The sequence below is a fragment of the Hippocampus guttulatus genome, chromosome 22 (assembly GCF_054856545.1).
Source record: "Hippocampus guttulatus isolate MCC_2025c chromosome 22, RoL_Hgut_1.0, whole genome shotgun sequence".
NCBI classification, from domain to species: domain Eukaryota; kingdom Metazoa; phylum Chordata; class Actinopteri; order Syngnathiformes; family Syngnathidae; genus Hippocampus; species Hippocampus guttulatus.
This window is the reverse complement of record NC_141282.1, coordinates 2,302,603-2,314,650: the sequence shown is the minus strand read 5'-3', so window position 1 is coordinate 2,314,650 and position 12,048 is coordinate 2,302,603. Positions and strand designations below refer to the sequence as shown.

General features: G+C 43.7%; 2 protein-coding genes across 2 annotated transcripts; both read right to left on the bottom strand.

The window, feature by feature from the left end:
• Positions 1-278: 278 nt before the first annotated feature.
• On the bottom strand, positions 279-8,976 carry tm7sf3 (transmembrane 7 superfamily member 3). Its single transcript, XM_086103377.1, has 12 exons — positions 8,736-8,976; positions 7,761-7,915; positions 5,504-5,654; positions 4,998-5,118; positions 4,314-4,485; positions 4,064-4,241; positions 3,894-3,980; positions 2,637-2,717; positions 2,391-2,543; positions 2,225-2,325; positions 1,994-2,156; positions 279-1,502 (listed from the first exon to the last, which is right to left on the bottom strand). The coding sequence occupies exons 1-12, from the start codon at positions 8,800-8,802 to the stop codon at positions 1,249-1,251; spliced, it is 1,683 nt and encodes a 560-aa protein (XP_085959503.1). The 5' UTR covers positions 8,803-8,976; the 3' UTR covers positions 279-1,248.
• A 916-nt stretch (positions 8,977-9,892) lies between these two features.
• fgfr1op2 (FGFR1 oncogene partner 2) lies at positions 9,893-11,961 on the bottom strand. The gene is made up of 6 exons (XM_086103378.1): positions 11,675-11,961; positions 11,020-11,156; positions 10,828-10,945; positions 10,614-10,756; positions 10,431-10,544; positions 9,893-10,350 (listed from the first exon to the last, which is right to left on the bottom strand). The coding sequence occupies exons 1-6, from the start codon at positions 11,697-11,699 to the stop codon at positions 10,234-10,236; spliced, it is 654 nt and encodes a 217-aa protein (XP_085959504.1). The 5' UTR covers positions 11,700-11,961; the 3' UTR covers positions 9,893-10,233.
• Positions 11,962-12,048: the final 87 nt, after the last annotated feature.

The window sequence follows — 12,048 nt, the reverse complement described above, 5'->3', positions numbered from 1 at the left end:
ATGTTCCGACATACTTGCAAGTACGTAAAAAATTAGAGTAGGGTTGAACACACTTGCGAGTACATTCGAATGTATTGAAATACGTTCGAACGCACTCACAAATGGATTTGAACACACTTCCGTCGAGTGCGCTAAAGCAACACTTAAAACTCATGAATTTCAGTAAGTTTCCTGTACCACTAGAGGGAGCCCGCGTAGCACAATTGGTGCGAGTTTGTATCACTTTTAGAATGAGATTTCATTTATTTTTGACCCGAAGTAATACAGACTCATAAAAACATGTTCAATGACAATTTATATTATTCATTTTTAAACATATTGAGACCAGGAGGTTGATGTGAAATGTTAAATAAAATATGGATAGAAAAGCGCATACGTTGTTTCAGTGCATCAAAAGATCTGAGTCAAACCCTTGAAAAATGAAGGCACAACAGTGTAGAAACAATTAAGGCCGGGTACCACTTTTTTTTTTTATCAGGTCCATTACATAATGACAAAAAGAGAAATATTCAAACAGTAAAACACAGGAGAGTGCAATTCAGTTTCTTTGTCAGTTTTTGTTTTTCACTGACTATATAAATGGGGGCTGCACCTTTTTAAAATGTATTTTTAGTGCATTTTTGAGTATTTATCTGTGTTGAAAATTAAGTCTGAGTTTTAAAACCATGCTTAAGCGCAGTGACCTAAGCATACAAAAAGCTACATTGCCATTGTTATTACTTTTAAGGTATTAAAAGAATCTGTCATCCAGGTTCTTTGTAGATCCTTTTCAGTGGCGCTGTTCTTGATCTGTGCGCGGTAAACAAAACAACCGGGGTCATTTCTTTGTCAAACCAACTAAGAAATTTCTCTTCAAAATTTGGAGGTGTAGCTGGAAATGGAAGGAAAAGAACAGGACACAAAACATTCCTCCAATCTTCCAGTTAGATTGTTCGTTTGCACCTTTGCAAGACTCAAATGTTTTCTGTAGCTTGATCCTCTGTTGCCAAGACTATCTGCCTCATGAGTTCTGACATTTGTCCGTCCTTGAGGCTGTGTGGTGTTTTGCTACAGTCCAAAAATCCCCAAGCTTCAAAGACTCTTCATCTGGGCCGTGAAGTTGTTATTGGTTGATTTTACATGGAATGACCCACCACGGTTCGACTTAGACGTCGGACGCGACATGCCACTTGAACGCACCCCAGCTGTTCATTCTCACTGTGGCTTGCTTGCAATTAAGATGGCCGACGTCCACCGTCAGCTGGGCTCCTACAGCAGCAGCGGCGTGTGCTCCCCGGCTGGCTCCATCCGCTTTGTGAGCTGCCGCGCTCGAGCCAAAAGGCGGTTGGGCAAAGACGGGAAGTGGTGGCTCGGGTCCAGCACGTTGGTCTTACGGCGTTCGCGCTCCTGCAGCCACATGAGGTACGGGCTGGGCGGGAAGAAGGGCCGCGTGCGCTCCCGGTACAGTTGCAGGATGATGCCCGTGACGCCGAGCACCACCCACACTGTAATCATGATGTAGTCTAGACAAGAGAAAATGACGATGAAAACAACCTGAGAAAGATTTTTTCCAAGCACAGCATCCCAATACACTTAACTCATTCAGTACCAGCCAATTCTGGACCAAGTCTGAAAAGACGTTCAAAAACGTCTTTGGGAGTGAATGAGTTAAAAGCCAGTAAGAACCTCAGGTTATAATGGCTTTGGATTCGTCATGATAGTTACCGTATTTTCCGTATTATAAGGCGCTTCGGAGTATAAGCCGCACCTTCAATGAATGGCCTATTTTAAAACGGTTTCTATATATAGGGCGCACCGTATTATAAGGCGCATAGAATAGAAGCTACAATAATGGCTGTGGTTGCGGTATACATCCACTAGATGGCACTATGATAATGGGAATACAATACAATACAATCCAGCTTTATTTATATAGATCTTTGAGAATGTTTTCAAGAACCAAGAAATAGTCCACTCGCGCCGGTTTTCGGTTGAGCGACATTCACGAGCTCACCGATGGTTTGGAACGGCACGTCGGTGAAGGCGGCGCTGAAGTTGTTGTTGAGGAAGCGCTTGAGAATGTTGAGCGTGATGTAGGAAAGGCTGGTATAAATGTAAGCGTTCACCGCCAGGATGACGGCGTACGCGCCGATGACGCCGCACGTTGCGATGTTACCCTGTCGAGAGAAGGCGTCAACTGGTGGAGAATCAAAACGCTCCGATCCAAAAGGCGGCGCCGGGTTACCTCTCGGGGCCAGCGCATGAAGAAGAGCGGGACGATGATCATGATGCTGGAGAAGGTCACCCAGAAAACGGCGTCGGAGCGCCTGAACACTTCAAAGTCCCCTGCAGGAGGACCAAAAATTTAATTTTTTTTCGATTTTTCTAACACTTTTTGGATTTGTTCCTACCGAGAGGAGTGAAGAGGACAGTGGCGGCCACCATGAATCCGAGCATCAGGCCGACCACCACCACGCACGCCATGACCGAGCCGAAGCGCCACCAGCTCATCACCAGCAGGACCCCGCCCACCACGCCGATCACCGCCGACACGGCCAGCCTGACTGCGAAAAACAAAACAAAAAAAAACGCAGAGCGAGAACGTTCATAACGCGGCTGGCGGTTTTCTCACGTGCAGACGGACGCAAACGACTCACTGTCGTAATCCAGGCTCGTGGTCCTGGTGATGAGCACGAAGAAGAAGAAGGCGGAAAAGCTGAAGCCCATGCACAACAACTCTGTCGGGGTGGGGGTGGGGGGGGGGGGGTACAAACAGAAACCGGAGCGGCGTCGCATTGGAAACGAGCGGATGGACAATCATGGGTTGCTTTTGGATCTCTGACGACATCACATGAAGGAGGACCACATGAGAGACGAGACGATTTGGGTCAACTGTGACCAGTGAACACCAACACCATCAAGTGACGGCTGGGGGGGGGGGAGTGGTTACCATGGTGACGTGCGCCACACTGGTATTCCCCACGTGCACCGCGGGTATCCGGATACAAACCAGGAGGGGCAAAATTCAGAAGAATTCAGTCATTTTATGGATTTGAGTGTTGCTGTCCTTTTTTTTTTTTTTTCAAATAATAATAATGGATTTGGACTGAATTCAACAAAACACCATATTCATAAGATGTGGCTATTCGCAAACGTCAATAGCCATTGTTCAAGCATTTGTAGCTCTTTGTGCAGCTAAAAAACAAAAAAATTGATTTGCAGGAAATCGGGACCAAGCCCTGTCACAAATTGGAAAAAAAAAAGTGATTTAAAAAAAAACATTTAGAAATGTCTATCAATATTTTAAACCATAAAAATAAAGAGCTTTGCGAAGCTAAAAAAAAAAAAAGTACAGTAAAACCCTGCAATCTGCCAGAAATTGGGACCAAGCCCTGTCACAAATCAGAAAAAAAAATAACGAGAAGTGATTAAAAAAAAAAAAGTTTTGAAATGTCTATTAATATTTTAAACCTTAAAAAATATCTGGCTTTGCAAAGCTAAAAAAAAAAATTGTACAGTAAACCCCGGCAATTTGCCGGAAATCAGGACCAAGCCCTGTCACAAATCGGACAAAAAAATAACGATAAGTGATTTAAAAAAAACAAACCTTTTCTAAATGTCTATCAGTATTTTAAAAATAACTGGCTAACACATGATTTAATTACGACAAAACGCACCGAAAACGCGCACATGCATGTACCTGCGGCGAAGACTCTCCAAAACTTCCACTAACAACCCAGGCTAAACTTCGCTGCTCCCCAACAACAATTCAAGATGTGTCACTTGAACAAACTCCCTTGACGCTAATTACGAGTTCCCTCTTAGACGGACGGGGGCTTTGGTGCCATCAAAAAAAACTAGAATAGAGAAATTTGAGATTCAATGTGACGTGACAATGAGGTAAAAGCACTCACCGGATTTGAAGAATCGGTGCCCAAAGAAGCAGACAAAAAGACCTGCTAAGCCGGTGATCGTAAAGAAAATTTTCGTGGTTATCTTTCCTGAAAAGGCACAAAAAAAGTCCCTCAACTATTTTCAAGAATTAAAAAAATTTTAAAAGTCGCAAAACGGTTTCAACTCATACCCAGCGTTTGACAGCCGTCCAGTTTGGAGGCAAAGCTGCAAGCGTACGTGTGGACAGGGACGTACGACGCCGACGTGTTGAGGACTGGATCTCGGACGATCACCGAGTAAATGACGCCCTGGCCGGGGATGGAGCTAAACATCACGGTGCTCATTTCCGTCGAGGACAGCGTCATAATCTGCAGGCGACAGCGCGAAGACTTCCAACGCCTGAAATTACTTTCGAGGATTTCGGCGTCGGTTTTACGTACGCGTTTGCCGCTCTCCCGCATGCCGTCCACGTCCGCCACGGCCTGGACGGCCCGGAAGAGGCTGCGCTCCGATAAGTCGTTCTCAGGCAGGAAGTACTGGTAGACGTCGTACTGCAGGCGCCAGCGCGTGTCGGTCCCCGTGGACGTGTCGCAGGATGGCGGAGTGCTGCCCCTGGGGGGGGGACGAGAAAAATTGGTCAAAACGTAATTTTCTCTTTTTTTTTTTTTTTTTTTAATGTTTGTTTTGTTTTCTTTTGCTTCAAAATATTGCTCGCTGTGGTGTGTGTCTCAATGCTTTAATGTGTTGCGTCTTGACTTGTGTGAAGCACATTGAGTTGTCTCTGTGGAAGAAACGCGCCATATAATTGCAGTGACGAAAGAACGATAAAATCGACCAGCACGTCGACAACACGTGGTCACGGCGGAACAAACAATCTTTTAAAACGCGCGTATCATATTTTATGTTTTTGCTTTGCCAAGAAAATGGAATCAGTGTGTGACGACTGAAAAGAAAATTGTACATAATAATCCCAGAATGATATCAAAATCGGTTAAGGCGCTAAATGAGGAAGGGGGAGGAGGAGGCGACTGAGCACGAGACGGTTCCGGAAGAAAAACTTTGTGGCGTGATGAGGCACATGTGAGCTGTCAGCTGCTGGCGCAGGAAGCCCGTGAAGTTACTACCTCTCATATCCCAGGTTGGCCGGCGCGAATCGGATGGTGGTCTCGAAGAGGTTGTAGCGCAGGTAGACGTTGGGGTCCACGTTCAGGTTAAACTCGATGTTACAACCGCCGGGTACGGGGTCTGAAGCAGTGGGGGGAGGAAGGGTTAGTTGCGCCATGTCATGATGACTTGCTGCTCAAAGGCAGGCGCATGATCATCAAACACCCGACGGCCAACATTTAGAGCTCCCCCCCCCCCCAAAAAAAAACCATTAAGATGAACTGACACACTTCAACTTATGGCGAAAGTGCCTCAGCTTTGATTTTGCAGAAGCACGAATGACAACACACAACTTCCTCACAGCTTACGAAACGCATCCACAATCTGACTTTTTCTTTTTAACCCTTTTGGGGACAGCAGTTACTCCAGTGGACAACTTACCATGTCCCAGGGGGCATAAAAGGGTAAAAGATATAAACATGAAAGAGAAAAAAAAAACAAATAAAAAAGGGCATCGATGGCATACCCGTGCTGGAGAAAGGCAGAATCACGCCTGTTCCTGTGACGGTGCTTCCATTGCTAGAGAACAGGAACAAGGTGAAGGATGTTTGTCCCGGTAGAAGAGGGAACAGGATGCCTGTGTCCGCTGCCGTTGAAGAGAGACCAAACACTGGTGTCTAAACACAAATAAAAACTGGACGTTAGTTAGTTACAAAAGGATCCATCCATCCATCCATTTTCAACACTGCTTATCCTGAACAGGGTCGCGGAGAGTTGCTGGAGCCTATTCCAGAACTGGTCGCCAATCAGTCACAGAACACATATAAAGACAAACCACCACTCACACCCACGTTCACACCGTCACTGGGTGTGAACTTATCCCATCCTACCCGCATACAAGTCCGGCGTGTGTACCACGACACCATCGGCGGCTACAACAGGATCAGTAACGTTATAACCCTTTCATCCATCCTGTGACTTGTTAAGCTGTCCACTGTAGTAACCGCTGTCCCTGAAAGGGTTAATTTGATGTGAAAACAAAACAAAAAAAAATCTATTTTGTCCTAAAATAATGTAACGCGAAAAGGTTCGCCAGAGCCAGTGGCGTGCAAATGGGTGACCCGAGGGGGGCAGTGTTGACACGCAACGACAGATGTAATATACATTTTGATTGTCGTAAGTGCTAAGGGACCAAATAATTTTATTTACCAAGCCGTTTAATTTCTTAGCAGAATTTTCAACCTCAACCTACTTTCAAATGTTTTAATTAAACCAGTTCATGCACTTAATGTCGGTTTGCTGTTCGGTAGTTTCGTGCCGTCCTTGAATGTTTTTTCTCCCATGGGAGTCATTTGCACTTGGAACAAAAACAAAATCATACTATGTGGGGTTTTTTTTAATTTTAAAATATATTTTTTTTAATTTAAAATTTAAAAAAAAGTTAAAATATTTACATTTAAACATTTAAAATAAATTAAAAATGTTTAAATGTAAAAAAAAAATTCAAAAACCCTTTTGTTGCTAAAGGCCCAATTTTATAGACATGGATTGATAAATGCATTACATTTTGGTCTCATCCTACAATCGTATCAACTGATGCTTTTATGAAGACCTCAGATGACCTTAAAACAACCCCCCCCCCCCAGCAAAAAAATAAAAAAAACATAATTGTGACTGGAAACCACACTTATTGAGTTATTTGACAAGTAAATGACAGCCCTGCACGGACTTTAACTGAAAATTTGAATTCCATGTCAGGATCGTCCGCAACTCAATCAAACCAAAAACGTGTTAACCTTGAGTTACCGTGAAGCAGCCCGGCAGCGCTCGGCTCGCCCGCAGAGGACGACGTTCACAATCACAACTTTTGTACAAGACGCCACCTTGTTTTGGCAGCAGCGCAATGACCGCGAAATGCGCATTGGATTTGGTTTACCAGTGAATTTATCCGATGCGCCACGGATAAATCCTCATTTATTTGGCAATCATTTGAAACGGAGCTGTGGAGAATGTTAATCCTGCTCTAACTTCAGAAAAAAAAATCCCCCTGTGAAATTCCTTTTAGAGGGTCTGATCTCCTTGCCTTGTAAAACCTTGACCTTAATTTGTTTTCCTTTTGCCTGGAAAAAAATAATAAACCGGGTCGGTTTTTAACATGATGTGATTTTATCGGGTTATGCGGGTGGGTATCATCAGCCGTCGGTCCTGAAGAAGAGAAATGCGATGTCGTAAATCACGGGTGTCAAACCCAAGGCCCGGGGGCCAGATCTGGCCCCCCACATCATTTTATGTGGCCCGCGAGAGCAAATCAAATATGTCAACTTCCATGATGCTTGCTAAAATCTGTACCAAAATTTAAACCTCTCAAATGGAATACATAAAGATAGTGTTGGCATTTTCTTGTTAGCAAACCCCTTATTACAGTAAACAATCATTGAATAAACCGTCTTGACTTCTTTATCTCAAGGTCATCAAGGCCCTGCAAGGAAAACTGTTACTAAAAATCAATTTCACACCCCTGTCGTAAATAAAGGACGACGGTGGACGACACGCAGCGCCGTTCTTTCTTCCTTCTAGACATGTGACCTTTTGTTCGGCGGAATAAGACGCGCTTTGTTTGAGAAAAAGGCACACTTTGTGCTTCGCTGCCATACTACTGTTGCCGCACACGTTCGGATTCTACGTCTGCCTTCTATCATGAATAAATTGCAGTTTAGAGACTAAGAAGTGGGTTACGTCACAGAAATTGGACTCAATCCCCCCAAAAACAGTCGTGGCCTTACGGTGCTGTAGGACAACGTGACGTTGTGCCGTTGCGTGTGGAACTGCACGGTGGCGAAAGCGACCTCGGCGGGTATACCGGTGGCCACGGCCTGCACCGTCTCGTTCTCCGACACGCTGACGTTCTGGAAGGCCCCAGGGAGGAAAACCACCCGATCTGTCACAAGAGAGCAATCCGTTTTCATCGAGCACAAGAATCACATTGTCCACGGTATGCGTTAGGCCAGCTCAAACATTATTCATATTAACCAAGAAGAAAAAAAAAAGAGATGATAGTTTCTGAACATTTTTTTTTCCGCTCACAGAGAACCTTGCCGACCGATAAAATCGTACTTTGGTGGGCCTCACTTGAAAAGGATGAAGAGCATGCGGCATGGATGATCATTCTCCGCTCATTCTGCGCTTATCCCATCTGACGTTTTTGCAAGTCAGTCTACAGCTCTGCCATTTTTTTTCTTTTTCTGATTTAAGTAGAAGCACGTGAGTCATAAGGGCTTGTTTGTGTGTGTGTGTGTATGTGGGGGGCGGGGGGGGGGGGGGGGGGTGGACATTAACCAACATAAACCTTCCTATAAAAAATTTTTTTAAAAAGCATGTATCCACTCCCGTTCATAAGTATTGGGTCACATTAACGTGAACCAGAAACGGTCTCGATATTGCTCATGTGTTAAAAACAGCACTTTTCTTTCACAATTAAGGCATTTTGACGAGACACCCAATCGATTGGTGGGGTATCTTTAGAATAGTGTGTGTTTATGAAAAACATGGTATTGTCTGGTTGAACCCAAATTTGTAAATCGTAGTGTATGTTATACGCTGCATAAATGAAAAAAATGGCCTGTATACACAATTGATTATGCACTAACATTGGCACAATAATGCTCTTCCAACAGATTACATTTTTAATGTATTCATAACATCATATTTAGTCTAAAACAACGTCGTAAAAGCAAACTAGATTACTGTTGTATACTTACTTTCACCCTGAGCTTGAACGTCACATATTGAACGCGACATCAACAGCCAAAATATCCACCGAATCATTGTTGATGTCCTTTAATCTCACCACGACGCAAACGGTTATCCCGAAAGCTCCCGTCAGTCATTTGTAACCTCGAACCCGCCTATCTTTTGATGGTTTAATTCCCCGCGGCCGAAGGATCGACATGCTTTTCTGAGTGACACAACTTGAGTGTTCTTGTGCTCGCGGTCTACTTCTTCGACCCTCGCGGAGGTCTGTGAACGCGCCCTTTTCGAGATTTTTCGAAGTCGCGCGAGATTTTGATCAAAACGCCCACTGATTCTCTGGCGGCTGAACGTAACGAACCACCGTAAAGGCACAAACATTTTATAACTTATTTGAAGGAGATACTTCCACGAACACATCTTAAGATCTATTTCATTGGGTGAACATAACAGCGACAAAGTATTTCTCAGCCACGGGACATCAGAGAAGGAAAACCGCTCACTTTGGCAGACAGACAACTCGACCGCTCTGGTGTAAAGCCACAACGTGCAATACTTGTGTGCAATGTCTCTGCGCAATCCACATTTGAAACTACCTCGTGACACCTAGCGCAATATTTTTATATTATGGAAACACTTGGAGCCACATTAAGCTCAGTATGTACAAACTTTTTTTTTCTTATCGACTCATTTTAACGATTTAATTTCAGTGTGTGATGCACTTGGACTTAATTGCTTTTCTTGTGTAGTTTACACATTCCTCATTTGTGTACTTCTTTCTTGACTCGGGGGCACGCACTAGAGTTCCTACGTGCTTGTTTTTTAATTTGCACAAAAGGGCAATCGACTTAAAGAAATATTTGTTTTGATTGAAACTTGAAATCGTAGCCTTAGTGGTTAGTTTTTTCTGGGCAAAAACGATTGTCTCAGTCAAACGCCGATGGGACTGAACCGTTCATCATACATCATACGCACCTTATGATTTTTAACATTGAAAAGTGCGACGGAAATAGCTTACCTAGGTTAAATTAATATGGCAAAGCACATGACTTAATTCACTATTTTCATCTGTTACGGCAGATTCCTTTCATTCAGTTATTGTATCGATTCAAATTCGTTTGTTACAAGAGTGTCCAACAATAAAAACTGTGAAAAAATGGACTCCATATAAAACAAAGAGATAATACTTTATTTGATAATCATATAGATTTTTTTATAGCTCACACTTGTTTTTTTTTTGTTTTTTTTAAATCTGACTCACGCTTTCAAGTTATTGCAAGTTGCACAGGCTTTACTCGCCACACCGGCAAACCTAAAAGAAGTACGAAAGTAATGAAAAGGTGATTGTTCAAATGCAGCTCTGGAGGAGATTGATACAGTAGATGCACTGGCGTTTGGTAGTCAGGGTGGAGTGGATCCATGGGAGGAAAACTGGTGCGTCCCAAACACATTGTCGTGGAAGCGTGGATGGTCAGTCCCGTTTTCACTTCCAGGTGTTTTATGAGCCGACTATGTGTTGGTCAGTGGCGGTGAGAGCGACGTGCTGCCTGACGCGTCCTCTCTCTTCAGGATCAGGAATGCTTCGCGACTGATTCCGAGCAGTTCTCTCAGTCCTTTGTTTTCCAGCTACAACACAGAAACGTGACTCTGCAATTATTTCAGTTTCAGAGAGAAATGCTCATTCGCTTTTTTTTTTTTTTTTTTACCTCGAGCCGTATAACCCTCTCTTCATCTTGACATAGCCGGCCCTCATCCACCTCGATGGCTTTCCTCATTACGGACGCCATCTCGTTGATCTTGTCGGCATGTGCTTGGAGTTCCTGCGAAGAAAGGAAGGTGAAAACGTGAGGGAGTCTGGGTTAGGCAGGGCTAATGTCCTCTCCGCTGACCGTTGTGTGCTGCTCCTTCAGTTGTGTCATAATAGTGGGATCGTCCCTCTTCCTTGCCATGAGCAGCCTGAACCTCTGCTCCTTATATTTGTTCATGATGAGTCCCAGCGCAGACTGGTGTTCCTCCAATGATGTCCGCAACTCTGCACAAACAGAGAGCAGAATTAGTTAAAGATTTGAATATAATGTCTTACTTTTTTTCTCCCATGTGAACCTTTGTTTTCCAGTTGGAGAGCTCTGATTTGACGATTTTCCTGTTGGATGCCCAGGATCAGACTGGATCGAGGCCGATGACGTGCAACCTGGTTTAGGGTGTCAATCTCCACTTGGTACTGGTAAATAAATTCAAAAATGTATCTCTCGCTCAACAGGGATGATCTTAATCCAGTCGTCATGTCCACCCTACCTGCTTCATGGCATCCACCCGCTTGTTGAGGAATGTCGTCTGCTCGATTAACAGCTCTGCGGCGTTGTCGTGGTTACGGAGCCGTTCCACCAATGATTTGGCATCGGCCAGGACTTTCTCCAAAGTACAATTCATGTCTGAAGAGATACAACGCACCCTTAGGAACAAGGAGCTTTTAATAGATTTGCTCTCTGATTTCTTTCTTGTCTTAATTCTTGACTTCACTGGTACGTTACAGAGAGACTCGGGCACGCTCTGACTTTCGTACAATTTTGGGTTACGTTGTTGCCAAAGGATTGGAACGCTATTCTTCTGTGTATCACTTTAGCTATAAAACAATATTTCACTACCTTCTGTCAAAACACACTGGCTAAATTGTAGCCTAAATTGCATTTTAAATCAGTCGGCGAAAAATAAAATCAAGATAAGGAGGTACTTATTCAGCTATTATGAGGGAGGAAAAACATTCACTTTGCGTGCTGCCGCACTTATTGTTTTGGTGGACAGTCTTCGTTGTATTCACAGTTGCTAAAATGCTACGCTAATGGAAGCAGTACCGATATATAAACGAAGCGATGTAATAATAGATCGTGTACAATATAACACGATATTGTTAAAGGTCCTAACTAGGTGGGAAAAACAAGATCGAGATTACCTGGAGAGCTCAAAGTGCAAGACATTAGCTTTTAGCTTGGCCGCTACTTCCTGTTGATGTTTGAGAGCTAACATTAGCTATAGCCACAGCCCGGTCCACATAAATGGGTCACAAAAGGTTGCTCCAGGTTTTATTACAAGTGGTCACGTTCAAAACAAAGTCGCGTCACGGTGGCACGGTTTACAGACTTTGTTCGTTCCTGTAAAACGGGTCCGTGAAATGATTAACAGAGATTATAAACGAAAATACTGTCAGATGCTATCGTCGAGTCTTGGGGTTTTGATGACAGCACGTAGATCTCGTAGAATCTCGCATGATTACAAATACAATTCACAAAAAGAAAACGTGATGACAACTTTAGTCAATTTATGGAA